The 27,206-nt window shown below is 46.7% G+C and overlaps 1 protein-coding gene across 2 annotated transcripts in view; it reads left to right on the top strand.

Annotated features, from left to right (window-relative positions):
• Positions 1-11,042: 11,042 nt before the first annotated feature.
• Positions 11,043-27,206, top strand: part of NLGN4X (neuroligin 4 X-linked) — a 114,108-nt gene continuing 97,944 nt past the window's right edge. For both annotated transcript variants that reach the window (XM_049767789.1, XM_049767790.1), the window contains exon 1: positions 11,043-11,535. In XM_049767789.1, the coding sequence (XP_049623746.1) occupies positions 11,073-11,535 (463 nt within the window). In that variant the 5' untranslated portion in view covers positions 11,043-11,072. The remainder of the gene's footprint in view (positions 11,536-27,206) is intronic.

A 27,206-nucleotide genomic window follows, 5' to 3' on the forward strand; every position in this document is an offset into this window, starting at 1 on the left:
GTGAGAAGGGGGCACATCTGGGCAGATGTGGGGGACAGGAAATGACCCGAAAGGGGTGGGCAGTGAAGGGGAAGGGGGCACACCTGGACAGATGTGGGGAGACAGGAAATGAGAGGAAGGGGAAGGGGCCACACCTGGACAGATGTGGGGGAGACAGGAAATGACCCGAAAGGGGTGGGAAGTGAACGGGAAGTGAGGGGAAGGGGGCACATCTGGGCAGATGTGGGGCGACAGGAAGGGATGGATGGGAAGTGTGAGGGACAGCCGGGCACATCTGGACAGACAACTTGAGCCTTCCCAAGTCCTCCCCAGTCAGCCCCTACAGGCAGAAAAGGAGGGGGAGGGAAGGAACCGGGTTCGAGTGACGCCTTTGCAATTATGGGGCTTGGGAAGAGCTTCTGCATCTGGTGCAAACCTGCAATTTTGGGGTTCCCTCTGCTTGCGAGACGCCTTTGAACTCACTTCCCGCCTCCATACCCAGACATTTCTTTGTATATGGGCCAGAGGAAAGCTGGGAGCACTGTACAGTGCTCAAGGAGTCCTTGCATTGCAGTGGGGGAATAATTGAGGAATGAATGCTGGGGAAAGGGGCCCCCCAAAAAGGATTGGGGTGACCTCCAACAAAATGTTTTATGGAGATGCTGATTAAGTTTGTCTCTTTCTCTCTCTGTCTCTCTGTCTCTCTTTCTGTCTGTCTCTGTCTTTCTGTCTGTCTCTTTCTGTTTTTCTTTCTGTCTCTGTCTCTGTCTTTCTTTGTTTCTCTTTCTGTCTCTGTCTTTCTGTCTCTGTCTCTCTGTCTGTCTGTTTTTCTTTCTGTCTCTCTGTCTCTGTCTCTCTTTGTCTCTCTGTCTCTGTCTCTTTCTGTCTCTCTCTGTCTCTATCCTTGTGTCCTTGTCTGTCTCTTTCTCTCTGTCTCTCTATCTTTGTCTGTCTGCCTGTCTGTCTCTGTCTGTCATTCCCTCTTTGTCTCTCTGTCTCTCTCTTCCTTTCTGTCTCTGTTTCTGTCTCTTTGTCTCCCTGTCTGTCTTTCTCTCTCTGTCTCTGTTTCTCTATCTTTGTCTCCCTGTCTGTCTCTTTCTCTCTGTCTCTGTCTCTCTATCTTTGTCTCCCTGTCTGTCTCTGTCTCTTGGTCTCTTTGTTTCTCTGTCTCTCTTTGTCTCCGTCTGTCTCTGTCTCTATCTTTGTCTCCCTATCTGTCTGTCTCTGTCTTTCTGTCTTTCTCTCTTTGTCTCTGTCTCTCTCTGTCTCTGTCTCTCTGTCTCTTTCTCTCTCTCTCTGTCTCTCTGTCTCTGTCTCTCTTTCTGTCTCTGTCTCTGTTGCTATCTTTGTCTCCCTGTCTGTCTCTGTCTTTCTCTCTTTGTCTCTCTGTCTCTCGGTCTCTGTCTCTCTCTTTCTGTCTCTCTCTTTCTGTCTCTCTCTTTCTGTCTCTTTTTCTGTCTCTTTCTGTCTCTCTGTCTCTGTCTCTCTGTCTCTTTCTGTCTCTGTCTCTCCCACAGGAATCCTGTTGACTCAGTAGCCAGAGGACCGGGAATGGCTCTGATCCAAGCTCGAACCCTCCTGGTCAGCGACTGTTGGGCTGGGTCAACCCAGTGGGGCTTCCTGGAGGCGCTGTCCTAGCCTGGGTCCCACAGCAGAGGACGCCCAGTGGTATGTACGCCCACGAGGACTCCTATGGCGGTGCTCTTGTTCAGGGACAGGCGAGGAGCCCCCAAAGGGACTGGCCAGTCATTTCCTTCCTCTCTTCCTTCCTTTGTTCCTTCCTCCTTCCTTTTCCTTCCTTCTTCCCTTCATTTTTTCTCCCTTTATCCTTTTCTTTGTCTTCCTTCCACCTTTAATTCCTCCCTTCCTCCTTCCTTCCTACCTTCCTTCCTTCCTCCTCCCTTCCTCCTTCCTTCCTCCTTTCTTCCTCCTTCCTTCCTCCTTTCTTCCTCCTTCCTCCTTCCCTTCCTATTTCCTCTCTTCCTCTCTTCTTACACCTTCCTTTTCCTTCCTTCCACTTTCCGTTTCCTTCCTTCCTCTTTTTTCTTTCTACCCTGATTCCTTCCATTTTCTTTTTTCCATCCTTCCACCCTCCTTCCTTTTTCCTTTATTTCCACCCTGTTTCCTCCCTTTTTCTTTCTTTCTTCCTTTCTCCTTCCTTCATTCCTTTTTTCCTTCCTTCCATCTTCCTTTCCTTTCCTTTCTTTTAACCTTCCTTCTTCCTTCCTCCTTTCCTTTCTCCTTCCCTTTTTCTTTCCTTTCTTCCTACCCTCCCTCCTTTCCTAACTTCTTTCTTTCTTCCTTCCTTTCTTTCCCCTTTCTTCCTATTTTAGCTACCTCCCTCCTTCCTAGCTTCCTCCATCCTCTCCTTTCTTTTTTCTTTACTTCCCTCTTTCCTAACTTCTTTCTTTCTTTCTTTCTTTCTTTCTTTCTTTCTTTCTTTCTTTCTTTCTTTCTTTCTTTCTTTCTTTCTTTCTTTCTTTCTTTCTTTCTTTCTTTCTTTCTTTCTTTCTTTCTTTCTTTCTTTCTTTCTTTCTTTCTTTCTTTCTTTCTTTCTTTCTTTCTTTCTCTCTTTCTTTCTTTCTCTCTTTCTTTCTTTCTCTCTCTTTCTCTCTTTCTCTCTTTCTCTCTTTCTTTCTCTCTCTTTCTCTCTCTCTCTTTCTTTCTCTCTCTTTCTGTCTCTTTCTCTCTTTCTCTCTTTCTTTCTCTTTCTTTCTGTCTCTCTCTCTTTCTGTCTCTCTCTCTTTCTGTCTCTCTCTCTTTCTGTCTCTCTCTCTCTCTCTCTCTCTCTCTCTCTCTCTCTCTCTCTCTCTCTCCCTCCCCCTCCCTCCCACCCTCGGACTAGCTTCCTGGCCCAGAGCCATGTTTATTGATGTTAATACGATTTCTATGTAAATTAATTTACATTAAGTCAAATCTCCTTCGTCCCCAATTATTCATTCGCGGTTGTTTGACTTCTGGGAAAACACGGAAGGTCGTGCACCGAGCAGGCTAGTGCATTCAGTCATTCATCTGTTCACTCCTTCATTAATTCACTCATTCATTCATCCACTCATTCACTCCTATCAATCCACTCAATTATTCAATCACTCATTCATTTCTTCATTTGTCCATCTTGTTTATTTAGTCATCTATTCACCCAGTCATTCATTAATTCACTTATCCATTCATCTATTCATTCATTCGCTCACTCCTTCATTCATTCATCCACTCATTCATTTATCTGCCATCAATCCACTCAAATCATCAATCCACTCCTTCCTTCACTCATCCATCCATCCATTCACTCATTCATTAATTCACTCATTCATTAATTCACTCATCCATTAATTCATTCATCCATTCTTTCATTAATTCATCTGTCCACCCATTCATCTCTTCACCTACACTCATTCCTTCGCTCATCCATCAGTCTGTTCACTCATTCATCGTCTTATTTACTCACCAAATCCTTCATTAATTCACGAGCCGAGTCATCCATTCATTCCATACACTCAACTCATTCACCCATCAACCTAGTCAAGTCATTCATTCACTCCTGCATGCATTTACTTAATTCACTCATTCATTCCTTAATTTATTCATTAACCCATCCATTTATTCATTTACTTCATACATCAACTCATTCAGTCATTCATTCACTCATTCATTTCTTAATTTATTCATTAACCCATCCATCCATTTATTTACTTACTTCATACATCAACTCATTCACTCGTTCACTCATTCACTCGTTCACTCATTCACTCGTTCACTCATTCACTCGTTCACTCATTCACTCGTTCACTCATTCAGTCGTTCACTCATTCAGTCGTTCACTCATTCAGTCGTTCACTCATTCAGTCGTTCACTCATCCAGTCGTTCACTCATTCAGTCGTTCACTCATTCAGTCGTTCACTCATCCATTCATTTGCTCCATTCATTCCATCGATCCATTCATTCACTCGTGCATTGATTCCATCCATCCTTTCACTCACTCATCCATTTATTCATCTATATTCATTCATTCATTCATTCACTCACTCACCCATCCACCCATCCACCCCTTCTTCCACCCACTCACCCATCCATCCACCCTTTTTGTGGGTTTGAATCCCTGGTTACCCATAAAGCACTGCCAGGAGCGACTCTAAATGCAGAGCCAGTAGAAAGCATTGTGTGCATCTGAGGGTGTGGTCAAAAAAATGCCAAACACAAGACCCCCGAAAAACAAAGCACGCCTGGTAGTGGGCCCCCCCCCACTTTCCTTCCGTCTTTGACCGAGCGTCCACCCCCTCCCTTTTTGTCTCCGCCACAGGGGGGCAGCTGCTGAGATGGCCATGAAGCCGAGTGCTTTTCCCTGGAATACCGTCAAGGGCCTCTTTGGCGCAGGACAGTGCCACGGTAAGTCCGAATTTCTTTCGGTCTCATTTTTATCTTTTGTTTTAGTTTTTGTTTGCTTTTTGGGCCACACCCGGCGGCACTCAGGGGTTCCTCCTGGCTCTGCACTGAGAAATCGCTCCGGACAGGCTCAGGGGGGACCATGTGGGATGCCGGGAATCGAACTCGCATCCTTCCTGTGACAGCCGCGTGCAAGGCAAACGCCCTACCACGGAGCCATCGCTACACCCCCCAATTTAATATATTTTATCAACTGTATTTTTTTTCTCAATTTTCCCCAAAAATTCAACATTTCCTCTAGGACCGTTTTCGTCCTTCCTTCCTGTCTTGTACTTTTAGGGGTGATGGCTGGATGGGCTGGTTCTAGGGGTGAGATTTTGGGGGAGAAGGTGGAAAATCTTGGCTGCGATTTTGGGGAGAAAGTTGAGAGTTTGTTTGGGGCTGTGAGGTTTCAGGGGAATTTATTTAGTCTGGGGCAGTGATTTTTGGGGAGAAATTTTAAGTGTAGGTCTGAGAAATTTGGGGAGAAGCTTAGTCTGGGTGCTATGAATTTTGGGGAAAAGCTTATAGTCTCTAGTTTTGGGGAGAAGATAAGAGTCTGGGGGAATTTCAAATCTGGGGCTGTGATTTTTTTTTTTTTTTTTGGGGAGAAGGTTGTATCTGGGCTGTGATTTTGGGGAAGAAGCTTAAGAGTTTGGACCTGGGAATTTTCGGGAGAAGGTTAGGGTATAGGATTGTGATTTTTTTTTTGGGGGGGGAAAAAGTCAGTCTGAGGCTGAGACTTATAGGGGAGAAAGTTACAACTTGGGGCTGTGATTATTTTGGGGGGAGTTTAGAGTCTGGAGCTAAGAGTTTTGGGGAGAAGGTTAGAGGCTGGAGCCATGATTCTGGGGGGAGAAAGTTAGAATTTTGGGTCGTGATTTTTGGTGGAGAAAAGTGAAGAGTCTGGGGCTGAGTTTTTTGGGGAGAGGTTAGAGTGGGGCCATAATTTTGGGGGAGAAAGTTAGGATTTAGGGTTGTGATTTTTTGGGGGGAAGAAAGGTCGATTTTTGGGGCTGAGTTTTGGGAAAAATGTTTTGAGTCTAGGCTCTGAATTTTGGGGAGAAAGTTCTAATCTAGGGCTGAGATTTTTGGGGGGAGAAATTTAGAGTCTGAGGGTGTGATTTGAAGTGATAAGTTCAAATTCCGGGGCTGAGATTTTTGGGGGAGAACTTGACAGTCTAGAGATGAGATTTTTGGGAAGAAGTTTCAAATCTGGGGCTCTAGATTTTTTTTGGGGGGGGGGAAAGAGGTCAAAGTTTGGGGTTTCGATTTTAGGGCAGAAGTTTGGAATAGGGCTGAGGTTTTTGAGTGAGTTTTCAGAATTTAGTTTGGGCCTGTGATTTTTTTTTTTGGGGGGGGGGAAGTTAGTCTGGGGTTGTGATTTCAGTGGAGAAGGAAGTCTGAGGTTAGAATTTTTGAGGTTGAAGTTCAAATCTGGGCTGTAAATTTTGGGATGGTTAGAGTTTAGAGGCGTGAATTTTGGGGGAAGCCTAAAGTCCAAGGCTGTGATTTTGGGGGAGAAAGTCAGTCTGGGGCTGAGATTTTTAGGGAAAAAGTTAGAATTTAGGGCTATGAGAATCTGGAGCTATGAGTTTTTTTTGGGGGAGAAGGCTATAGTCTGGGGCCATATTTTGAAGAGAAAATTCTAAGTTGGCGTCGAAATTTTTGGAGAGAAAAGTTTAAGATTCTGGGACTGAGATTTTTGGGGGAGAATGTTAGAATTTGGGGTCATGATATTTGAGGGTTTGACTCTAGGGGTGTGTATTTTGGGGACAAGGTTTGAATGTCAGTCTGAGTTTTAGGGGAGAAGGCTAGAAATTGGGCGGTGAATTTTGAAAAGGTTTGAGTATTGCTTGGGTTGAGATTTTTGGGGAGAAAGATAGAAAATGGAGAATGTTTTTCCTTGGGAGATAATCGGGGTCATGATTTTTTGGGGAGAAAAGTTAAGAGTCTGGGAATGAATTTAGGGTAGAAGGTTAGCGTCCAGGCCATGATTTTGGGGGAGAAATCTAGAATTTGGCGTTGTGAGTTTTGGGGAAACGGTTAGAAACTGCGGTTGTCAATTTTGGGGAGAAGGTTTGAGTGTGGGGCTGTGAGTTTTGGGGGAGAAATTGAGTCTGATGATGTGATTTTTTTTTGGGGGAGGAGAAAATCTGATTTTTGGGGGGAGAAGGTCAGATTCTAGGGGCTGAGATTTTTTGGGGGAAAATCCATGGAGCCTATGGAGCAGAATTTTGGAGAGGAGTTTTGAGTCCTGGGGGTGGGATTTTTGGGGGAGATGATAGAGTTTGAGGCCATGATCTTTGGGGTGAAGGTTTGAGTAGGGCTGAGATTTTTGGGGGGAGAAAGTTGTATTCTGGGGCTGTGATTTGGGGGGCTTCAGTCTGGGGCTGAGATTTTGGGTAGGTTTGGAGTCCGGGATTGAGGATTTTGGGGGAGAAGGTTAGATTTTTGGGGCTGTGCTTTTTTCAGGAGAATTTAGTCTGGGGTCATGATTTTTGGGGAGCTTAGAGTCTGAGGCTATGAGTTTTGGGGAGAAGGTTAGAGTCTAGGGTCATGATTTTGGGGGGAGAAAGGTAGAATTTGGGGTCGTGATTTTTTTTTGGGGGGGAAGAAGGTTAGAGGCTGCTGGGGCTATGATTTTGGGGGGAGAAGCTTAGAGTCTTGGGCCATGATTTTAGTGGGGAGGTCAGTCTAGGGCTGAGATATTTGGGGGGCAAAGGTTAGAATCCGGGGCTGTGAATTTTCAGGGGAGAAAGTCAGTCTGGGACTGAGAATTTTGGGGAGAAAGTTGGAAGAATTGGGGGAGTGAATTTCTGGGGAGTTTAGAACCTGTGGCTGCAATTTTGGGGGACAAGGTTAGAATTTAGGGCCTTGATTTTCCGGGAAGAGCTTCATTAATTTGGAGCTGTGAATTTTGGGAAGGTCAGTTTGGATCTGTAAAATTTGGGGGGAAGCTTATAGTCCGGGGCTGTGATTTTTGGGGGCAGAAGGTCAGATTCTGGGAAGGGGGTCAAAGAGGATTTTTTTGGGGGGGGGGGAATAAAGATTTTATTATTAATAGAGATTCAAGAGACTGAACTTATTTCTGAATCTTTTTCAGTAAAGAGAAATTTTGAGTCACTTTTTCTTCTCTCCACGTTCCGGATCTCTGCCCTTCCTTCCCCGCCTCATTGCGCCCCTTAAATGCGAAATATCGCCCTTTCCAGCCCTCCCAGGGGCCTCAAATGCCTTTAAAAAATGGGGGACGCCAAAGGTTTCCCCCCGAAGATTCGTGACTGAGAGAGAGCGAGAAAGAAATCAGAGCTAAAAGCGACTCCTGTGCCCTTTTCGTCTCTCTCCCTTTCTTTGATTAATTTTTTTTCTGGGCGGAAAATGTCACATTTCTCATTTTAGCATTTTGACGTTGAAATGTCTCTCGCTCTCTCTCCGGGCCCCATCTTTGCAGATCGCTTAACTTTTAGGGTTTCTGAAAATCACAGGATGACTCTGTCAAAAGACTGTAGAGTTTTAAACATTTTCCTTTTTATGTTTTATATATTTCTTTATTTCTAGCTTTATAGCTATTTTTATTTTCATACTTATTTCGTCTATTTATATTTACATTCAATATTTGTATTTTCTGTTCCTTTTATGTTTTATCTTACATTTATGTGTTTTATTTACATTTAACATTTATACTGAAAATCCTTTTCTGTTTAATATTTGTATTTCATATTTCTTTCATATTTTGTCTATATTTCTATTTAATATCCTTTCCTATTTTATAATTTTTTGTTTTTATTTCTATATTTATCTTATATTTCTGTTATCTTATTATTTCTATTTATCTTATATTTCTATTTAATATTCCTTTCCTATTTTATAATTTTCTGTTTTTATATTTCTATATTTATCTTATATTTCATATGTGCATATTTATTCCTATATTTCATATTTAAATATTCATATATTATTCCTTTTATTTTTTATATTTATATATTTAAGAATATAAAAATATATTTTTAACAGTGAATTTCTGTTCCTTTCCATGAATACCAGCCTTTTTTTTTTTTTTATCCCTGTCTGTGGCCATTGGCCTTTACTGGAACCCCAACATTATCTTTTGATGGACTTTGAATTGTAGATAGTCCCTTTCTTTTTGGGCCAAATCTAGTGCTACTCGGGTTACTCCTGGCTCAGTGCTCAGAAATTCCTCCTGGCAGGTTTGAGGGGGAACCATTGGGGATACAGGGACTCAGCCGTGTGCAAACCCAAAGCCCGCCTGCTGTGCGATCGCTTGTCCCTCCTTCATGACTTGAGGAAGAAGCGGTCATTGAAAGCACCTCTGAATATATGTCAGAAAATACTTTTTATTTTACTTTTGGTTTTTGGGTCACACCCGGCGGCGCTCAGGGGGTTCCTCCTGGCTCTATGCTCAGAAATTGCTCCCGGCAGGCTCGGGGGATCATGTGGGATGCCGGGGATCGAACCTGGGTCCTCCTGGGTGGGCCGCGTGCAAGGCATACTAAATAAACTCCCTTCTGCTGTGCTATCGCTCCGGGCCAGAAAATATCTTAAAGATGGCGTTTTCCACAAATATGACAAAATGTTGACTTGAGGTTGGTCCTAAATACGGTGAAAAAGGACCAGCCGAAAATATGTACAAATAAGTCAAAATTCTTTTACTATAAGGCAAAACAGCAACTTGAATTCCCATCCAAAGGACTATGCAGAAGATATTTCAAATATTGTCCAAAAATAGTTAGAAGTTTGACTTAAAAAAAAAAAAGTCCTAATAAGGCAAATCTTTGAGTTTATTGACCATCCAAAGGACCATTTAAAATATCTCAGAAAAATATCTTTCATATTGTCCACAATTGGGCAAACGGTTGACAAGCCATCCATCCAAAGGACCCCCCCCAAAAATGTGTTAAAATTGTAAAAATTCTCTTCATGGTTGTCCACGGATATGGCAAATTTTTGAGTTTCCTTACCATCGAAAGGACTGTCGAAAATAATGTTAGAAAATGTCTTAAATAGCTTCCCAAAAAATAGGTAAAAACATGGACTTGAAGTTGGTCCTAAGTTGCGTCCAAAGATATTAAAAAAAAGACCTAAATATCTCTAAAACATTACAAAATATTGCAAAAGGTGACCCCCAAAAACCCTCATACTGTCTACAAATATGACAGAAAGTCGAACCTACGAAAGAGGAAAAGTTTCCAGAACTTTCCAGAAGTTTCCTTGGCCTCTCAGCTGATTTTTTTGGGGAGTCAAAGTCTTTTTTTAGGTAAATTTCTTATTGTCTTTGAATGTTGAATCTTATTTTTTTTTTGGGATTCTTTCCCTAAAAAATGTCCCCAAATGAACTATCTTGGGGTTCATCCTGCCTGCATATGGCCTGGTCCCCAATTTTTAGCTTTTTAAGCTTGCTGTTGTCTGTTTCTGTCTGGGCCTGGTTGGCTGGTTTTTGAGTCCCCCCCAAATAGGAAAAAATATTCTAAAATAATATCTCTCTCTCTCTAAATTTTATTTTCTTTATTTTTTACTGATGTCATTTTATTCTTTAAAAAATTCAATGTCCTAATGTGGATAAACATAAACGGTGGGTTTTTTTTGGGGGGGTCCCCCAAATTTAATTTTTTAAATTGTTTTTATTGACACCATTTATTGACAATGAATGATTTTTTTTTAATGTCAAAACATCATAATTGGTTGATATTCAGAAATGGTGATTGTTGTCCCAAGATTTTATATTTATTGATTTATTAATTTAAGTTTGATTTTTGGGCCACACCCGGCGGCGAATGCCTCCTGGCAGGCTTCTGGAGGGGACCATGGGATGTGAGGATCAAACTTGGTCCCTCCTGGGTCCCCCCCTTTTTTTGTGCGACTGATAGTTTGCAGGCTCATTTCCTCTTGACAAATCCTTCAAGCCGGACTTTTTGGGTTTAAAATCAGGGGAAATTTGGAAACCCCTGGCCCCTGAAATCTCTGTTCCCCTTCCTGACCTTTCTCGAACCCTGGCCTCTTCCGGTCTCTTTGCACAAACTTGAGCCAACATCCGTGTTGGTTTTGTTCTCTGGGTCTGGCGTGTAGAGAAAAACCAGAGGTGGCTTGAGTTTGTTTGTTTGGATTTTGGGTTTTCTTTGGGAAATGCTTAGGGGTGGGCTGGATTCTGGCTCTGGGGTTCAGTATGGGATTCTAGGGATCAAACTCGAGTCTTGGAATTTGGGTTTTGTTTGCGTGATATTCAGAGCAGCCTGGACTCCTGGGAGCGCATATGGGATGCCGGGGATCGAACTCAGGGCTGGCTGGATTTTGACTCTGAAGTCTGGGCGCACTGTTTGGGGATAATGGGGCTCGAAACTCCCTCATTCATTCATTCATTCATTCATTCATTCATGTTCTTCTTTCCTTCTTCCTCCAGGATGAACTCCAGGCTTTGGCCTCCTGAAGAGCATTCTCAGACCTTGGCCTGTCCCGACAGAGCTGGAGTTGGATTCCCGGTTTCGGGGGGCCCGTCCCTGTCCCCGTCCCCGTCCCCAATGGACCCCCACGGCGGCGACTTTGGAACCTCTGTCTATGCGCCTTGATCCAGCTGTTCCTGCAAGCAAGCCTGCGGCCGCCTCTTCCCAGGCTCTGGCTCTCCTGCCTGCCCCCGGCCCTGCAGATGTGGCAGTGAATCATGTCGACACCCCAGGGCCTGCTATGGGTCCCCCCGGTTTGCACCCCACTCTGGAACTGGAACTTGCTTTGCTGGGTGGCGGCATTCGCACTCGGGGCAACCGTCACCCAGGGCCAAGCTCAGTACCCCGTGGTTAACACAAACTATGGCAAGATTCGGGGTCTACGAACGCCTCTGCCCAACGAGATCTTGGGGCCCGTGGAACAATTCTTGGGGGTCCCCTATGCCTCCCCGCCTACCGGGGAGCGACGCTTCCAGCCCCCCGAACCCCCTTCTTCCTGGACCGGGGTGCGGAATGCCACCCAGTTCCCGCCCGTGTGTCCCCAACATCTGGACGAGCGGTCTTTGCTGCACGACATGCTCCCCATCTGGTTCACGGCCAACCTGGACACGCTAATCACATACGTGCAGGACCAGAACGAAGACTGCCTGTACTTGAATATCTACGTCCCCACGGAGGACGGTGAGTCCCGCGCAACCGTTTGGGGTTCTTGGCACCCCCGGGGGTGTCGAATGTAGTCTTAGTAGTCTTTGCTGTGTTTTCTGGTTACTTGTTCATACAATGACTCCAGAACCTTCTAGAACCATTTAGAACCTTCTAGAACGTTCTAGAACCTTCTAGGAGGTTCCAGGATTCTAATAGTCTTTGGTGTGTTTTCTGGCGACTTGTTCATGCAATGACTCCAGAACCTTCTAGAACCATTTAGAGCCTTCTAGAACCATTTAGAACCTTCTAGAACCATCCAGAACTTTCTAGGAGGTTCCAGGATTCCTTCCAGAAGGAAGGACTATGTGATTTCAATGGGTTCCAGGATGGTCCAGAATTGCCTGTTTTTCCCCTCTCGGGAATGATGAGGATTTTGGATGCTCTGGTTTTCTTCTAGGCACTTCTAGAACCGCCCAGAACCTTCCAAGGTTCCTTCTAGAAGGCAGGACGATGTGTCGTCCCAATTGATTCCAGGGTGGTCCAGAATTGCCTGTTTTTCCGCTCTCCAAAGTGATGTAGATTTTGGATTGTCTAGTTTTGTTTTAGAGCCTTCTAGAGCCATCTAGAACCTTCCCAGAATCTTCCAATCTTCCTTCTAGAAGGAAAGACTATGTGATCGCATTGGTTCCAGGATGGTCCAGAATTGCCTGGTTTTTTCACTCCTGAAAGTGATGGGTAGATTTTGGATGCTCTGGTTTTCTTCTAGGACCTTCCAGAACCTTCCAAGGTTCCTTCGAGAAGGCAGGACATTGTGTCGTCCCAATTGGTTCCAGGATGGTCCAGAATTGCCTGTTTTTCCCCTCTCGAAAGTGATGAGGATTTTGGGTGCTCTGGTTTTCTTCTAGGACCTTCTAGAACCTTCCAAGGTTCCTTCGAGAAGGCAGGACGATGTCATCTCCTCAATTGGTTCCAGGATGGTCCAGAATTGCCTGTTTTTCCACTCTCCAAAGTGATGTAGGTTTTGGATTGTCTAGTTTTGTTCTAGAGTCTTCTAGAACCTTCCAGAATCTTCCAAGGTTCCTTCTAGAAGGCAGGAGGATGTGTCATCCCAATTGTTTCCAGGATGGTCTAGAATTGCCTATTTTTTCCCCTCTCGAAAGTGATGAGGATTTTGGATGCTCTGGTTTTCTTCTAGAAATTTGCAGAACAGTCTAGAAGCTTCTAGATTGGTCTAGAACCTTCTAGGTTCTAGAACATTCTAGAACAAGGTTCCATGTTTCTTCTAGAGGGAAGGACGATGCGATCGTATTGGTTCCAGGATGGTCCAGAATTGCCTGTTTTTCACTCCTGAAAGTGATGTAGATTTTGGTTACTTTGGTTTTCTTCTAGAACCTTCCAGAACCTTCCAGAATCTTCCAAGGTTCCTTCTAGAAGGAAGGACGATGCAATCTCAGTTGGTTTAGGGTTGTCTAGAATTGCCTATTCCCCCCCCCCCCCTCAAAAATGATGGTGGCCAGTGCGTAGAGTCGGTAGAGGCCAACTCCAGAAGGATGGACTTTCTTTTTTTTTCCTTTTTTTTTCTCGAACCCTCTGGTCCTGTGGTTTCTTTCGGAGATCTAGGCCATGATGTTGAGATCTCTGTCGTCTCTGAGGCTCCCTTAGGTCCTGGCTCGCGTATCCGTTGACTAAGGTGATGTCTGTGATGAGGACGAGTGTGGCAGAAAGAAAGCTTGCGGCCTAGCTCTTGAAGAGAACCTGGGGCCAACAAATCTTAATTCCATCCATGGGACCCGCTCACCCTGTCTTTGGACACCTCCTTTTTTCCCTTGAGGGGTTCAGGGTTGACTGGTGGACTCCTAGAACAGTGCTCATTGCCTGACTGAATCCATCCAAAGAGACAAAAAAAAAGTTCTCCTAGGCCTAAACTATCCAGCAGAAAACCAGAGTGTATTTTATTCACGTTTCATTCATTTTTATTTTATTTTTTATTTCATTCATTTTTTTTGCTCATACCCGGCAGCGTTTGGGCGTTATTTATTCCTGACTCGGCGTTCAGAAATTAGAGCTCCTAGGACCCTGAGAGATGCGGGGGGGGGGGGGGAAATCGAACCTGGGTCTGCCGTGTGCTATTGCGGTGGTCCTAATTTATTTTGTCATTTAATTAAGATTTTTCTTGGACACCCCTCCTAGTCGTGTTCAGGGGGCTTCTCCTCTTGGCTTTGCACCTGGAGGTGCTTGGGGGAGGGGGGAGCCTGTGAAATTCTGAGGATCGAACCTGGTCGGTTGCTTGTACCGGGGTGCAGACAGATTTAATGGACAGTTTTAGATCAACGCTTCCCTCCCTTCCTCATGGCCCTTCACAGCTGCCATTGCACCTGCCCTCTTGTTATCTATCCCCTGTGCTGAGCCACCAGGCCCTGGGGCCTGTTGGTGACATCAGAGGGGTGCTCAGAGGAGGCCATGGATCTTGGGGTCCTCCTGGGGACTGACAGCAAGTAGCATCTCTCAGGTTTTTTGAATGTGGTTCGAGGAATTGGATTGCAGATGCGTTGATGGACCCCATCCCGAGCACCAGAGGAAGCCAGAACCAACTGAGCCCACTCGCGCTTTACAAGCTAAGTAGACTCCTTTTCTGTTGCTGCGCCTATTTGCAAATGCAAATAGAAAGGAAATGAAGTTGGGGTTACGGAAGATGCCAGGGGAGGCTGAGGAAAGAAGCCGAGGTTGAGTGATGGATTTAGGGTGCGTTTCGGGAACCCACCTCGCTCCACAGATGCGAGTTCGGACGACCCAGTATTGACGCTCTTGAACGTTTGCATGCTAGAGACTTGGAGAGAGATCAGGAATTCTGGAATATCAAATGTTTGAGGAAAAAAAAAGACTAAAGGAAGTTTTGTGCCGGATGAGGATCCAATGATACTGGGTTAGAATGCATTCCTTAGTAATTTATGGTTAATGGATTAGAATCCATCCCTTAATTTGGGTCCAAGGTTAGAACCCATTCCTTAATAACCGGTAGAGACTGCATTAGAAATCACTCCTTCATTCTGTGGATACCGGATTAGAATCCATCTCTTACTAATCTCGATAGTGCATTAGATTTCATCCCAAAATAGTCTGTGGTTATTAGGTTGGACTCCATCCCATAACGATCTGGTCACTAGCTTGGACTCCATCCCATAATATTTTGGTCACTAGCTTGGCCTCTCCCATAATGATCAGGTTACTAGCTTGGATTCCATCCCATAACAATCTGGTCACTAGCTTGGACTCCATCCCATAATATTTTGGTCACTAGGTCGGACTCCATCCCATAATGATCTGGTCACTAGCTTGGACTTCATTCCATAATCTGATCACTAGCTTGGAATCCATCCCATAATAATTCGGTCACTAGTTTGTACTCCATCCCATAATAACCTTGTTACCAGATTAAATTCATCCCATAATAATCATGTTATCAGACTGGACTTCATCCCATAATGGTCATTAGCTTGGACTCCATCCCATAATTTTCTGGTCACTAGATTGGACTCCATCCCATAATGATCTGGTCACTAGATTGAACTCCATCCCATAATGGTCTGGTTACTAGGTTGGCCTCTATCCCATAATAATCTGGTTACTAGATTGGACTCCATCCCATAATGCAGGGTCCAGAAGCCCCCCAGGGGGGCCCGGCCAGCAGGAATTAGCTGGGAAGGCTTCTCAGACGACCGCACTTCTATTTTGCTGAGTAGAAGCACAACCACACTGTAAGAAATTTAAGAGAGGTTAATAATAAATGGCCTAAGACAATATTTCACTGTTCAAAGGCGTTTATTGAAATACAACTCCTTCTTTTATAGTGAAGGAGAAGGGGGCAGTACAAAGGTGCTGTCAATCATACTTTTGGCGCGAAGGCTCATAAGGAAGTGGGCAGTGGGCTAGGGGCTGGATGACCTTCAAGCTATGCTGAACGTGCTATTTCAATGGAAACTTCTAGTGTCCTTCTAGCTGCATTCTTAATTGCTTGACTATCAGGAAATGGTGCAATATGTGCTTGCCTAAGTGATCTTGAACAGACAATATAGCATATACTTATTGATAACAGCCTAAATTACTCCGGAATGTGGTCTTAAGGAATGGGGCCTAGTTTCTGATAACTGTACCAGGCAGTTTTTACTCTCCTCCGGGCATAGAGCTTAATTATGTCCTGCAGCTGCACATTCTTTTCTCTTAGCTCAAAAATTTACAGCAAGACTGCATATTGCTTTTAGGTGAAAAGCTGGGCTATGGCAGAAAGAACAGCAAAATGTCCTCAAACAAGTCAGTTCCCAACACCATAATGATCTAGTTACTACATTGGACTCCATCCCATAATAATCTTGCTACAAAATTAAATCCATCCATTAATAATATGGTTAGTATATTGGACTCCATTCCATAATGATCAGGTTACTACTAGCTTGGCTTCCATCCCATAATATTCTGGTCATTAGATTGGACTCCATCCCATAATGATCTGGTTACAAGATTGTACTCCATCCCATAATGATCTGGTCACTAGATTGGACTCTATCCCATAATGGTCTGGTTACTAGGTTGAACTGCATCCCATAATCTGGTCACTAATTGGACACCATCCCATAATGATCTGGTTACTAGCTTGGACTCCATCCCATAATGATCTTGTCACTAGGTTGGAGTCCATCCCATAATATTGTGGTCACTAGATTGCTCTCCATCTTATAATGATCTGGTCACTAGCTTGGATTCCATCCCATAATGATCTGGTTGCTAAGTTGGCCTCCATCCTATAATGATCAGGTTACTAGATTGGACTCCATCCCATAATGATCTGGTTACTAGCTTGGACTCTATCCCATAATATTCTGGTCACTAGATTGGACTCCATCTTATAATGATCTGGTCACTATAGCTTAGACTCCATCTCAATGATCTGGTCACTAGCTTGTATTCCATCCCATAATGATCTGATTACTAGCTTGGACTCCATCTCATAATGATCTGGTCACTAGATTGGACTCCATCTTACAATAATCTGGTTACTAGCTTGGACTCCATCCCATAATATTCTGGTCACTAGATTGAACTCCATCCCATAATGATCTGATTACTAGTTGGAATCCATCTCATAATTATCTGGTCACTAGCTTGAACTCCATCCCATAATGATCTGGTCACTAACTTGGACTTTATCTCAGTAATCTGCTCACAACATTGGACTCCATCCCATAATGATGGTCAATAGCTTGGACTCCATCTCATAACGATCTGGTCACTAGCATGGATTCCATCCTATAATGATCTGGTCACAAGGTTGGCCTCCATCCCATAATGATCTGGTACAAGCTTGGACTCTATCCCATAATCTTATGGTCAGTAGGTTGGCCTCCATCCCATAATGATCTGGTTACTCTGTTGGACTCCATCCCATAATAATCTGGTTACTAGATTTGACTCTATCCCATAATTGGTTACTAGATTAAATCCATTCCATTTGATCTGGTTACTTGCTTGGACTCCGTCCCATAATATTCTGGTCACTAGCTTGGACTCCATCCCATAATGATCTGGTCACTAGCTTGGACTCCATCCCATAATGATCTCGTTACTAGGTTGGCCTCCATCCCATAATAATCTGGTCACTAGATTGGACTTTTTCCCATAATGATCTGGTCACTAGCTTGAACTCCAACCCATAATGATCTGGTCACTAGCTTGGAGTCCATCCCATAATGATCTGGTTAGTAGATTGGACTCCATCCCATAACAATCTGGTGTCTAGATTGGCCTCCATCCCATAATAATCTGGTTACTAGGTTGGCCTCCATCCCATAATAATCTGGTCACTAGATTGGACTTTTTCCCATAATGATCTGGTCACTAGCTTGAACTCCAACCCATAATGATCTGGTCCCTAGCCTGGCCTCCATCCCATAATTTGAATACTCGATTAGAATCCATTCTTCATAACTTGGGATAGTGGGATTGTATATAATCCATCTCTTCATCTGGAGATTGGATTAGGATTCATGCCTTCATAATTTGGGGAGAACTGGATTGGGGTTCAGCCCACAATAATCTGGCAGTGTCCCCCACTGTCATTGGTGTCGATCGTCTGTTCACCTCGACTTATTGTTTTAGGAATTGGATATTTTCTTGCTGAAAACAAGCTCATTAAGCTATTGAATCATTCAAATATTGCCTGGCTGGGCGATTGGCATTCAGACTTGGGCTTTGATACGCTTTGAGTTTTTAAGATTTTTAAGATTTATCGTTTCTGCTGCCATCATATTGTCTCTCAAGTTCTATTTGCTCATGTTCGTGGGCTCTGGAGAGGTCCTTGAATAGAGATGGAAATAGCTGCTCCCAGGGACGCGGTCTTGAGCTGAAAAAAAAAATCACTTCCACACCGAGAGAATGATTAGAAAATTTATTTATACCGCGAGCCCCTGAGACGGGTGTTGCTATGGGAAACGATTTCATAATTTGCATCCAAATGATCATAAAATGTATTACTAATCTATGCGGCGAGGTGGCTCTTGGACGCTGGCGTGGGGATCTGGGACACGCTTGGGCTTGTTTCTCCACGACACACACATCTTAGCTGACAGGATTTTCATATTGTCATTTAGATTTTTCCACAGAATTTTCATATTGTCATTTAGATTTTTCACAGGATTTTTATGTCTCAATGATGAATGAACTTGATTTTCTTGCTTCATCTTGTCAGGGTTGATGAAGTACATCCATACATATTTCACTAAATCATTGGCCATAAGTTGTAGTTGACAAAATTGGAGACTATTGTAGTTGACCATTGGTTGTTGGTTGTAGCTGACCATCAGTTGACTAGTCAACCGTTGGAAATCCATTGGAGTTGACCAATTAAACTAGTTGGTTGGAGTTGGTCATTGGCTTGATGGTTGGTAGTTTTGGTTGTAGCTGACCATGACTTGGCCGTTGGTCGTAGTTGACTATTGGTCCTTGGTTGTGGGTGAACATTGGTTGTAGTCAACCACTAGGAGTTGGTTGTAGCTGACCATTGAGAGTCAGTTGTAGCTGGTTATCGGTTGTAGCCAAACCATTGGCAGTCCATTTTTGACCATTGGTCGTTGGTTGTAGTTTACCAATTACAATTGGTTGTAGTTGGCCATTGAGAGTCAGTTGTAGCTGACCATTGGTTGTAGTCAACCATTGGAAATTCATTGGAGTTGACCAATTACGTGAGTTGGTTGTAGTTGGCCATTGGGTTGGTTTGTAGTTGATCGTTGGTAGTTTTGGTTGTAGCTGGCCATTGGTTTTAGCTGACTTGGTCACAGGCTTTAGGTGACCATTAGTTGTAGTCAACCATTAAAAGTTGGTTGTAGTTGGCCATTGGTCATTGGTTGTACTTGATCATTGGAAGTTGGTTGTAGCTGGCTATTGGTTGTAGTCAAACCATTGGAAGTTGGTTGTTGACCATTGGTTGTAGCTTGCCAATTACAGTTGTTTGTAGTTGGCCATTGGGAGTCAGTTGTAGCTAACCATTGGTTGTAGTCAAACCATTGGCAGCCAGTTGTTTACTATTGGTCATTAGTTGTAGTTTACCAAGTACAGTTGTTTGTAGTTGGCCATTGGGAGTCAGTTGTAGCTAAATATTGGTTGTAGTCAACCATTGGAAGTTGTGTGTAGTTGACCACTGGTCGCACTGATGAGCGAGTGGGAACCGCCGGGACTCGAACCAAGGGCCGTGGGGTTCCCTGTTCCCCAGTGGAGACAAGGCAGGGAACTCCGAGGAAAAAGTTGCGAGGAAAGTTGCGAGGAAAGTTGTAAGGAAAGTTGTGAGGAAAGTTGTGAGGAAAGTTGTGAGGAAAGTTGTGAGGAAAGTTGTGAGGAAAGTTGTGAGGAAAGTTGTGAGGAAAGTTGTGAGGAAAGGTGAGGAAATGTGAGGAAATGTGAGGAAATGTGAGGAAATGTGAGGAAATGTGAGGAAATGTGAGGAAAGTTGCGTGAAAGTTGCGTGAAAGTTGCGTGAAAGTTGCGTGAAAGTTTGGCGGCACGAAAGCTGCGTGGCGGCACGAAAGCTGCGTGGCGGCACGAAAGCTGCGTGGCGGCACGAAAGCTGCGTGGCGGCACGAAAGCTGCGTGGCGGCACGAAAGCTGCGTGGCGGCACGAAAGCTGCGTGGCGGCACGAAAGCTGCGTGGCGGCACGAAAGCTGCGTGGCGGCACGAAAGCTGCGTGGCGGCACGAAAGCTGCGTGGCGGCACGAAAGCTGCGTGGCGGCACGAAAGCTGCGTGGCGGCACGAAAGCTGCGTGGCGGCACGAAAGCTGCGTGGCGGCACGAAAGCTGCGTGGCGGCACGAAAGCTGCGTGGCGGCACGAAAGCTGCGTGGCGGCACGAAAGCTGCGTGGCGGCACGAAAGCTGCGTGGCGCGTGGCGCATGCATGGCGCGTGGCGGCACGAAAGCTGCGTGGCGCGTGGCGCATGCATGGCGCGTGGCGGCACGAAAGCTGCGTGGCGCGTGGCGCATGCATGGCGCGTGGCGGCACGAAAGCTGCGTGGCGCGTGGCGCATGCATGGCGCGTGGCGGCACGAAAGCTGCGTGGCGGCACGAAAGCTGCGTGGCGCGTGGCGCATGCATGGCGCGTGGCGGCACGAAAGCTGCGTGGCGCGTGGCGGCATGCATGGCGCGTGGCGGCACGAAAGCTGCGTGGCGCGTGGCGGCATGCATGGCGCGTGGCGGCACGAAAGCTGCGTGGCGCGTGGCGGCATGCATGGCGCGTGGCGGCACGAAAGCTGCGTGGCGGCACGAAAGCTGCGTGGCGGCACGAAAGCTGCGTGCCGGCGTGATAGGTGTGTGAGAGGAAAGTTGCATGAGAGAGGAAACAAAGAAAGTTGGTGTGGCCAGAAAGTTGGCGTGGCCAGAAAGTTGGCGTGGCCAGAAAGTTGGCGTGGCCAGAAAGTTGGCGTGGCCAGAAAGTTGGCGTGGCCAGAAAGTTGGCGTGGCCAGAAAGTTGGCGTGGCCAGAAAGTTGGCGTGGCCAGAAAGTTGGCGTGGCCAGAAAGCCAATCTGGAGATTGGATTAGAATTCATGCCTTCATAATCTGGGGAGAACTGGATTGGGGTTCAGCCCAGAATAATCCGGCAGTGTCCCCCACTGTGGTTGGTGTGGATCGAAACCTGCTAAAACGTCGACTTATTGTGTTAGGAATTGGATATTTTCTTGCTGAAAACAAGCTCCTTAAGCTATTGAATCATTCAAATATTGCCTGGCTGGGCGATTGGCATTCAGACTTGGGCTTTGATACGCTTTGAGTTTTTAAGATTTTTAAGATTTATCGTTAATGCGCCATCATATTGTCTCTCAAGTTCTATTTGCTCATTTTCGTGGGCTCTGGAGAGGTCCTTGAATAGAGATGGAAATAGCGGCTCCCAGGGACGCGGTCTTGAGCTGAAAAAAAAAATAATCACTTCCACGCCGAGAGAATGATTAGAAATTTATTTATACCGCCTGAGACAGGCGTTGCTATGGGAAACAATGATTTCATAATTTGCATTCGAATGATCATAAAATTTATGACTAATCTTGGTTGTAGTTGGCCATTGGTCTTTGGTTGTAGATTATTGGAAGTCAGTTGTAGCTGACTTGGTTGTAGTCAACCATTGGCAGTCGGTTGTTGTTGACCATTGGTCATTGGCTGTAGTTTACCAATTACTGTTTGTAACTGGCCTTTGGGAGTCAGTTGTATCTGACCATTGGACTTCAGTCCTAGCTGACCATTGGTTGTATAGTCAACCATTGGAAGTTGTATGGAGTTGACCATTGATTATTGGGTGTAGTTGACCATTGGTTTTGGTTGTAGCTGACCATTGGTTGTAGTCGACTATTGGAAATCGCTTGTAGTCAACCATTTAGAGTTGGTTGTAGTTGGACATGGGGCATTCAGTTGTATGGGACTCTGGGGGTTGAACCTTGGTTCACGTCCCAGAAAACACCCTACCTCTTGCGCCACCTCTCCGACACCTCCTATCTTTCCAGTTTCCTTCTTGGGTTGGGTTTGCATTTTCGGTGGATTAATTAATTGAAATTAATAAAGGGGTCCGTTAAGGTTGTGGGGTGAGGGCTGGGTTCTCTCAGGCTTGTTCTCATGTACGGTTATGCGATCGATCATTTCCGGGTGATTTGTCAATGTAAGCTTTGATCAAAATATATTATTTGATCAGAAAATGATTTGATCACTGTGTGAATACCGGGAGAGATTTTTGTGCTTGGAGTCAGCGAATCGATAATGCAGAAATTTATATCTTCTGGTATCTTTATACTGGGCCTCTCTTAAGGAATGAAGGTTCCGAATTACAGTTTCTTGCACCCCAGAAATCTTGGGGGTTCTTTAACTGGGTTTTCTCTTTGCTGTTTTTTTCAGCCTGCCTTGTCAGATGCATTTACAAGATTAATATTCATTGGAACAGATTTTTGCAAACTTTGAAGACGAGAGTTGTTTGTGTGTGTGTGTGTGTGTGTGTGTGTGTATTTGGAAGACGAAATTCCATTTTCTCTTCCAGCCTCAGTGCCCTATTTGATGCGAAATTTTAGCCAAGAAATAAGAACTTGGGCAAATTCACCAGAGTAGAAGTTTTAAGCTACATCAAGGAAAAAAAAACACTTGTATGAAGTCAAGAGACATCATTGATTTATTTTATTTTATTCCCTCCCAGTGAGTATTTTATTTTATAAAAGCATTTCCACGCGGGCCAAGGTTTAGCTTCGCCAAACAGACAGCGAAAAGAGGCTCCGAAAAGAATGTAAGCATTCAAACTAACGAAATGCCTTCGCTTGCAAACACAACACGCTGCAAAATAGGATTGGATTTGGGAGAAGCTAAAAAGAGATTTATTTCTCTTTTTTTTTCCCCCATCACCAAATACAATAATCTCATTAGCCAGCCAAAAATAGCCTTGCTTTCTGCGAGGACATGTTGAATCACTCCACTCCCTCTCGGCTCTGATTTTGGGGGAGAAAACCGTGCCCCCCCCAAAATAAGACAGCGCCTCCTCCTTCTCCCTGCCTCATATCCCAGCTTTCCCTCCTGCATTTTAATTCCATCTCCACGATAGCTGAGAGATTTTTTTTAAGTTCTGAAGCAATTCAGCCCTGTAAGTAACGGATGGCGAGAGATGAGATCTTGAGAGGCGGCCGATTTATCGGGGTACGTGTCCCGTGCCGACCGTTTTTCTCTTTATTTATGGTTTGTCCCCCACAGGCTCTCAGATAGCTAGCTCCATTTTCGGGTGCACAGAAGCCCCTTAATCTCCTGCCATCCTTTATATCCCATGTTATCTGGGACACGTTGTTAAGTGTCTCGAATATCTGGGCCTCTCTGCTCCGGGTTCCAGAAATAGTCCTTGCAAGAGGAGATAAAATTCTGTTGTAATAATTTTTTTTTGGCATTAAGGGACTGGCTTTTTCTTTCCTCCTCCTCCCTCCTCCTCCTCTTTGTCGTCCTCTTTGTCGTCCTCTTTCGTCCTCTTTGTTGTGCACTTTGGCGTCTCTTTGGCGTCCTCTTTGTCCACTTTGGCGTCTCTTTGGCGTCTTCTTTGTTCTCTTTGTTGTCCTTTGTTGTGCACTTTGGCGCCTCTTTGTTGTCCTCTTTGTTGTCCTCTTTGTTGTCCTCTTTGTCGTCCTCTTTGTCGTCCTCTTTGTCGGCGTCTCTGGCGTCCCTCTGGCATCCTCTGTGTCCTCTGTGTCCTCCTCTGTGTCCTCTGTGTCCTCCTCTGTGTCCTCTGTGTCCTCCTGTGTCCTCTGTGTCCTCTGTGTCCTCCTGTGTCCTCCTGTGTCGTCCACTTTGTCGTCCACTTTGTCGTCCACTTTGTCGTCCACTTTGTCGTCCACTTTGTCGTCCACTTTGTCGTCCACTTTGTCGTCCACTTTGTCGTCCACTTTGTCGTCCACTTTGTCGTCTCTGGCGTCCTCTTTGGCGTCCTCTTTGGCGTCCTCCTTGGCGTCCTCCTTGGCGTCCTCCTTGGCGTCTCTCTGGCGTCCTTTGTCGTCCTCTTTGTTGTCCTTTGGCGTCCTCTTTGTCCTCTTTGTTGTCCACTTTGGCGTCTTCTTTGTTCTCTTCGTTGTCCTTTGTTGTGCACTTTGGCGTCTCTTTGGCGTCCCCTTTGTCCTCTTTGTCGTCCTCTTTGTCGTCCTCTTTGTCGTCCTCTTTGTCGTCCTCTTTGTCGTCCTCTTTGTCGTCCTCTTTGTCGTCCTCTTTGTCGTCCTCTTTGTCGTCCTCTTTGTCGTCCTCTTTGTCGTCCTCTTTGTCGTCCTCTTTGTCGTCCTCTTTGTCGGCGTCTCTGGCGTCTCTCTGGCGTCCTCTGTGTCGTCCTCTGTGTCGTCCTCTGTGTCCTCTGTGTCGTCCACTTTGTCGTCCACTTTGTCGTCCACTTTGTCGTCCACTTTGTCGTCCACTTTGTCGTCCACTTTGTCGTCCACTTTGTCGTCCACTTTGTCGTCCACTTTGTCGTCCACTTTGTCGTCCACTTTGTCGTCCACTTTGTCGTCCTCTTTGTCGTCCTCTTTGTCGTCCTCTTTGTCGTCTCTGGCGTCCTCTTTGTCGTCCTCTTTGTCGTCCTCTTTGTCGTCCTCCTTGGCGTCCTCCTTGGCGTCTCTCTGGCGTCCTCTTTGTCGTCCTTTGTCGTCCTCTTTGTTGTCCTCTTTGGCGTCCTTTGGCGTCTCTTTGGCGTCCTCTTTGTCCTCTTTGTTGTCCACTTTGGCGTCTTCTTTGTTCTCTTCGTTGTCCTTTGTTGTGCACTTTGGCGTCTCTTTGGCGTCCCCTTTGTCCTCTTTGTCGTCCTCTTTGTCGTCCTCTTTGTCGGCGTCTCTGGCGTCTCTCTGGCGTCCTCTGTGTCGTCCTCTGTGTCGTCCTCTGTGTCGTCCTCTGTGTCGTCCTCTGTGTCGTCCTCTGTGTCGTCCCTCTGGCATCCCTCTGGCGTCCCTCTGGCGTCTCTCTGGCGTCTCTCTGGCGTCTCTCTGGCGTCTCTCTGGCGTCTCTCTGGCGTCCTCTTTGTCGTCCCTCTGGCGTCCCTCTGGCGTCCCTCTGGCGTCCTCTTTGTCCTCTTTGTCCTGGCTCTGTGCTCAGAAATTGCTCCTCACTTGGGGGACCATATGGGATGCCAGGATTCGAACCACCTTCCTTCTGCATGAAAGGCAAACACCTTACCTCCATGCTCTCTCCGGCCACAGTAGTGTTATTTTTTAATTAATGTCACAGCCATCCCTGGCAGGCTCAGGGATGCCTGAGATCAAAAGGCCCTCCCAAATTATTTGAAGTGTTATTAGACAATGACAGTTTCCAGGGGCTCCCGTGTTGAATGTCTGGGTTCTCCCCATGACTCATACACGCTGAGAAAATTCCGGCATGTCTGGGTTGTCTATTCGGTTTTCTTGACACACTTCCCCGGCATGAATTTACTCCAGCAGAAATTCCTTCACTCAGAAAATTAGTCCTGTCCATGCTTAGGGGGGGGAACCACATGGGATGCCAGAAATGAAACTTGTATCGCTTGCCTTCAGGACATCTGCCCTAACCACTGTACTCTCTACCTGTCCCTCGACCCGCAGTCCTGATTTCTTACTCTTTCCATCGATGCTTTGTATTTAGGTTTAGAGAAGCGAGTTTTTGTACGCAGTAGAAAGAGGAGGAGGTCTATGAGGTTGGATACAATCTGGGACACAGAGAGACAGAGACAGAGACAGACACAGACAAAAGTATCTTTCATTCCACTTCACAGTCTGAAGTCTGCTGCTGCCCAGCACAGGCCAGAGAGAGTTGGGGGAAGCCTGTAGGCACGGGTTCGAAAAAGACAGAAAATGACGGATTGCTGGCAGGCAATATTTCACCCAAGTCCTGGGTGCCTGTGTCTTGAGGCCCACTATGGGCCTCTTTGCCCTGAGGGACCCCACCTTGAATTATTAATTTTTCCCATGTGCGCCCCCAAACCGTTGTCCCTTGGGGGTCAAATTCTACTCAAATTCCATGGATCTCACCCCAAAATTGCATCGTCATGTATATACACGACCAAATAATCGACTCTCTGACACTTGATTGAGATAACGAGAGACAATAACACCCTGGATGCTTCTGAGTGACTTTTATTGATGCGTTCGGGGAGTCGGGGACTGAGCTATTCCTGAGAGCAACCAAGGTCAGCGGCTGGAGGGACAAGAAACGTCTGAGAACCCGAACAGCCTCTCAGTTTTGCGCTTCAGAAATTTCTACAAGATTGGAAATGTTGGATTTCGCACCGATGAGCGAGTGGGAACCTCCGGGACTTGAACCAAGGGCCGTGGGGTTCCCTGTTCCTCAGTGGAGACAAGGCAGGGAACTCCGAGGAAAGCTGCGTGCGGTGAAAGCTGCGTGCGGTGAAAGCTGCGTGCGGTGAAAGCTGCGTGCGGTGAAAGCTGCGTGCGGTGAAAGCTGCGTGCGGTGAAAGCTGCGTGCGGTGAAAGCTGCGTGCGGTGAAAGCTGCGTGAAAGTTCGGCACGAAAGCTGCGTGAAAGCTGCGTGAAAGTTCGGCACGAAAGCTGCGTGGCGCGTGGCATCATGCATGGCGCGTGGCGGCACGAAAGCTGCGTGGCGGCACGAAAGCTGCGTGGCGGCACGAAAGCTGCGTGGCGGCACGAAAGCTGCGTGGCGGCACGAAAGCTGCGTGGCGGCACGAAAGCTGCGTGGCGGCACGAAAGCTGCGTGGCGGCACGAAAGCTGCGTGGCGGCACGAAAGCTGCGTGGCGGCACGAAAGCTGCGTGGCGGCACGAAAGCTGCGTGGCGCGTGGCGCATGCATAGCGCGTGGCGGCACGAAAGCTGCGTGGCGGCACGAAAGCTGTGTGGCGCGTGGCGCATGCATGGCGCGTGGCGGCACGAAAGCTGCGTGGCGGCACGAAAGCTGCGTGGCGGCACGAAAGCTGCGTGGCGGCACGAAAGCTGCGTGGCGGCACGAAAGCTGCGTGGCGGCACGAAAGCTGCGTGGCGGCACGAAAGCTGCGTGGCGCGTGGCGCATGCATAGCGCGTGGCGGCACGAAAGCTGCGTGGCGGCACGAAAGCTGTGTGGCGCGTGGCGCATGCATGGCGCGTGGCGGCACGAAAGCTGCGTGGCGGCACGAAAGCTGCGTGGCGGCACGAAAGCTGCGTGGCGGCACGAAAGCTGCGTGGCGGCACGAAAGCTGCGTGGCGGCACGAAAGCTGCGTGGCGGCACGAAAGCTGCGTGGCGCGTGGCGCATGCATAGCGCGTGGCGGCACGAAAGCTGCGTGGCGGCACGAAAGCTGTGTGGCGCGTGGCGCATGCATGGCGCGTGGCGGCACGAAAGCTGCGTGGCGGCACGAAAGCTGCGTGGCGGCACGAAAGCTGCGTGGCGGCACGAAAGCTGCGTGGCGGCACGAAAGCTGCGTGGCGGCACGAAAGCTGCGTGGCGGCACGAAAGCTGCGTGGCGCGTGGCGCATGCATAGCGCGTGGCGGCACGAAAGCTGCGTGGCGGCACGAAAGCTGTGTGGCGCGTGGCGCATGCATGGCGCGTGGCGGCACGAAAGCTGCGTGGCGCGTGGCGCATGCATGGCACGTGGCGCATGCATGGCGCGTGGCAGCACGAAAGCTGCGTGGCGCGTGGCGCATGCATGGCGCGTGGCGGCACGAAAGCTGCGTGGCGGCACGAAAGCTGCGTGGCGCGTGGC

The sequence above is a fragment of the Suncus etruscus genome, assembly GCF_024139225.1.
Source record: "Suncus etruscus isolate mSunEtr1 chromosome X unlocalized genomic scaffold, mSunEtr1.pri.cur SUPER_X_unloc_2, whole genome shotgun sequence".
NCBI lineage: Eukaryota > Metazoa > Chordata > Mammalia > Eulipotyphla > Soricidae > Suncus > Suncus etruscus.